Consider the following 3169-nt stretch of genomic DNA (forward strand, 5'->3'; position numbering starts at 1 on the left):
AGTTGCATGATTGTAACCGAAGAGCCACAGAGGTTTTTTTTCATTCTAGGTAGGAATACAAAACAACTGGACAAAAGATGGGGAGGTTAATACAGCTGGCTATCTCACATCCCTAAGGAAAAGCATAGGCAAATCTAATGCATGTAAAAAGTTAGAATTAATTATCAGATTCCTCTCTGATTTGCACGTTCAGGAAGAATGTCACCAATCATTTTCCACTATCATTTCCATGTGTCTTTTAGTTCCTAGATACAAGGTGAGCAGGCTGGAGCTGGGACTAGTCAGATACCATCAGGTCAGCTCAATTTCTTGCACAACTCCACAAGTTAATTAGGCATAGGTGACCAAAGTAGCAAGATGTTGCCACCAATTCTTATAATTTCAATAATTACTGTAGCTATTGAAGTTGTCGTTGGAGTTATTGGAAATTGGTTTATTACAGCTGTTTAATATCATTAACTGGACCAAAAGTAAAAAAAAAAAAAAATTCTTCCACCAATATGACCTTGATCTTTATGAGCACATCAAGATTTATCTTACAGGTGACCATACTGATGCACATTCACAGTCTCTACTTTGCAGACATGTTTATATTAGCTTCTGTGTACAAAGCTTTTGGTGCTGCATGGATATTTGTTAACCACATAAGTTTGTGGTTCATTACGTGGCTTTACGTATTGTATTGTGCAAAAGTTATCATTGTTACCCGATGGCTGTTGCTGCAAATCAAGCTCAGAATTGCTGGGGTGGTCTCATGGCTGCTCCTAGGATGACTGGTGATCTCTTCTGTGACTTTTCTTCCTTTACTGTGGATTACGCCCAACATTTACCTCTGCAACTCAATGGGGAACTGTAGAGAAAACAGCACAGCACATATCCATGACTGGGACAGTTTGCATCTCTACTTGCTGCTTCTTTTCTTTGTAGGTTTTGTTTTCCCTCTAGTATTGCCTGTGGTAACCTCAGCTCTATCAAATACTTCTCTATGGAAACACACAAAGAAGATGCAGTCTTATGCAGATACTTTAGAATCACAGAACCACCAAACTTTCTTGACAAAATTATTTATGCTGGGTTCTCAGACACACACCATCCACTTATGAGTCAACTGGTCATTTTCTTCTATCCTGTCAGGAGGAATGTACTTGGAGGCATTGCCAACCACAATAATTTTCTTCACATAAAGCTGTGAAGTTTCATTATTTGATATTTGACATTTGACATCCAGCATTTTGTTGTCCTGTTTTTTGAGAGCTTGAAACACTCGAGCTGTCCTGGCCAGTATTTGTGCTCTGTCTGTTGTTGGGGCTGTTTGTCAGCCACTCATCTGCATCCAAGTTACTATTGTTTTTGTCCAGGAGAAAATAATTGTCGCCACCATCTTTATTGCCATTTGGAAAATAGGACTTAATGCCTCATATTATAGCTTAAGAGAAACACTCTCAAGTAACAGATCTCGAATCAAGACTTCCATGCATTTACTGCCTTTTTTCTTGACCAGTAACTTTCATCTTTAAACAGATTGCTGTGATAAGACCTTAACATTTCAGATCATGTGAAATAACATGCAGTTTTGCCTTTTTTTCTACCTCACTTTTGCTTCCTCATTATTATTTAGTGAAGAGTGAGGAGAAGAACGCACTTAAAGGAAACAATACACTTAAATAATGAATTAAGTGCAGGACGCTTGATGATTTCAGATTCTCAGTTTAAGACTGACAGTTTTATGACATGTTTGAATCTAAGAAAAAGTGCCTAAAAGAGAGACAGAATTTACAGAGCTCAAAAATATCAGCTCTCTGCTAAATGATCTTTCAAATGAGAAGCTTAAAATTGGATGAAATACATACTGTACAAAGCCATATCTGCTGTGGCATACAAACAGAATATGCTTCTAAACATGAAAACCAGCTAAAAGATAACATGAGGGAAAACTAAGATTTGGAAAAACAGAGACAGTTAATGTAATAGAATTACATTCTGAATGAGGTTTGTTTGTGTTAGGATTCTAGTATTACATAGCAACTTAGTGGCAAATACCTCTTAAAAAACGATCCTTTTGTTCAAAACTTAGTTTATGCTCATTCATCTGATTTTGTTGAAAGTGGATTACTAAGGTGGTGATAACAATGTAAACAGACGTAGATACATAGATCTACCTGTCCACTGTAGAAAATCTCCTTCATGTTGATTCGACCATTCTGGTCACAAATCTGGCTTTCTGCATGATCCCCTGTTGCTTTGAGTAGTTGTGAGTTGTTTCTAAGGCTATTGTCTTTTAATATTTTATGTTACTATGAAGTTTCACGAGGTTGATGAAATATGTTCAACAAATGCTGGTGTATTTTATCAAATAATGTTTTAGATGATTCTACTCTAAACAAAGTTCTCAGCTCAGATCAAGTGTTTTTATGCTGTATATCCTCTCTGCAGGAATCTAGACAATGCTTGATTATAAATCACTCTGGTGAGAGATTGTGTCTCAACTATAAATCTAATGAATGGGTGATTCACTTAGTCTTGGAGTGTATCAGCTTCAGTGTCTGAGACAGTGGAGTAAGACCTTTATAAAATGCTTTAAAATCACTATTTAATGATATTAGATAAAGAGTGAATATAATGTTTTTAACTGATATCTTAAAATACTGTTTACAAAATAATATATGTTAATAGGAGGTATAAGTGAATGCACTAATATGAAGTAATGTTGTTAGCATGTATAAACAGTAGGATCCAACTGCTTAGAAGGAAAGCAGGATGATTAAACTCATCAAGACGGTATTTGGAGGAGCAGTGCAGTGTACTGTAAGCTAAGACTACCACCATGTCCCCTGCTGTGCTTGCTGCATCAAGACAGACCAAAAAGTCCTGAGAGTCCCGCCTGTGTAGTTCTCCAAGGAAGCAGATGGAAACCACTGTGGGCAGTAATGATGTTTGCTTTTTTATTTTCAACCTGATCAAGAAGTTCTAGTAAAATTAATTTCCCCATAGAGCTCAGTTCTCTTGATGTGTCTCCAAACTCACTTCTGGTGGACACCTGAAGGAAAGGGGTCAGAGCCAAGTATGAAAATAATGATCCCTGCTCAGTTTTTTCACTGCCTCCTTGCCTTCAGGAGGGGGAGATGTGAAGCAGGAGCAATGATTAATAAAATACCCTTCAGCACTTCCA

The 3169-nt window shown here is 37.1% G+C and overlaps 1 protein-coding gene across 1 annotated transcript; it reads left to right on the forward strand.

Moving 5' to 3' along the window:
• Nucleotides 1-357: 357 nt before the first annotated feature.
• On the forward strand, nucleotides 358-1103 carry LOC135994878 (taste receptor type 2 member 40-like). Its single transcript, XM_065645838.1, is given in 3 exon segments — nucleotides 358-447; nucleotides 449-463; nucleotides 465-1103. Coding segments are annotated over 3 exon segments (744 nt in total).
• The last annotated feature ends 2066 nt before the right edge of the window (nucleotides 1104-3169 follow it).

This window comes from Caloenas nicobarica, chromosome 1 (genome assembly GCF_036013445.1).
Source record: "Caloenas nicobarica isolate bCalNic1 chromosome 1, bCalNic1.hap1, whole genome shotgun sequence".
Classification (NCBI taxonomy): Eukaryota; Metazoa; Chordata; class Aves; order Columbiformes; family Columbidae; genus Caloenas; species Caloenas nicobarica.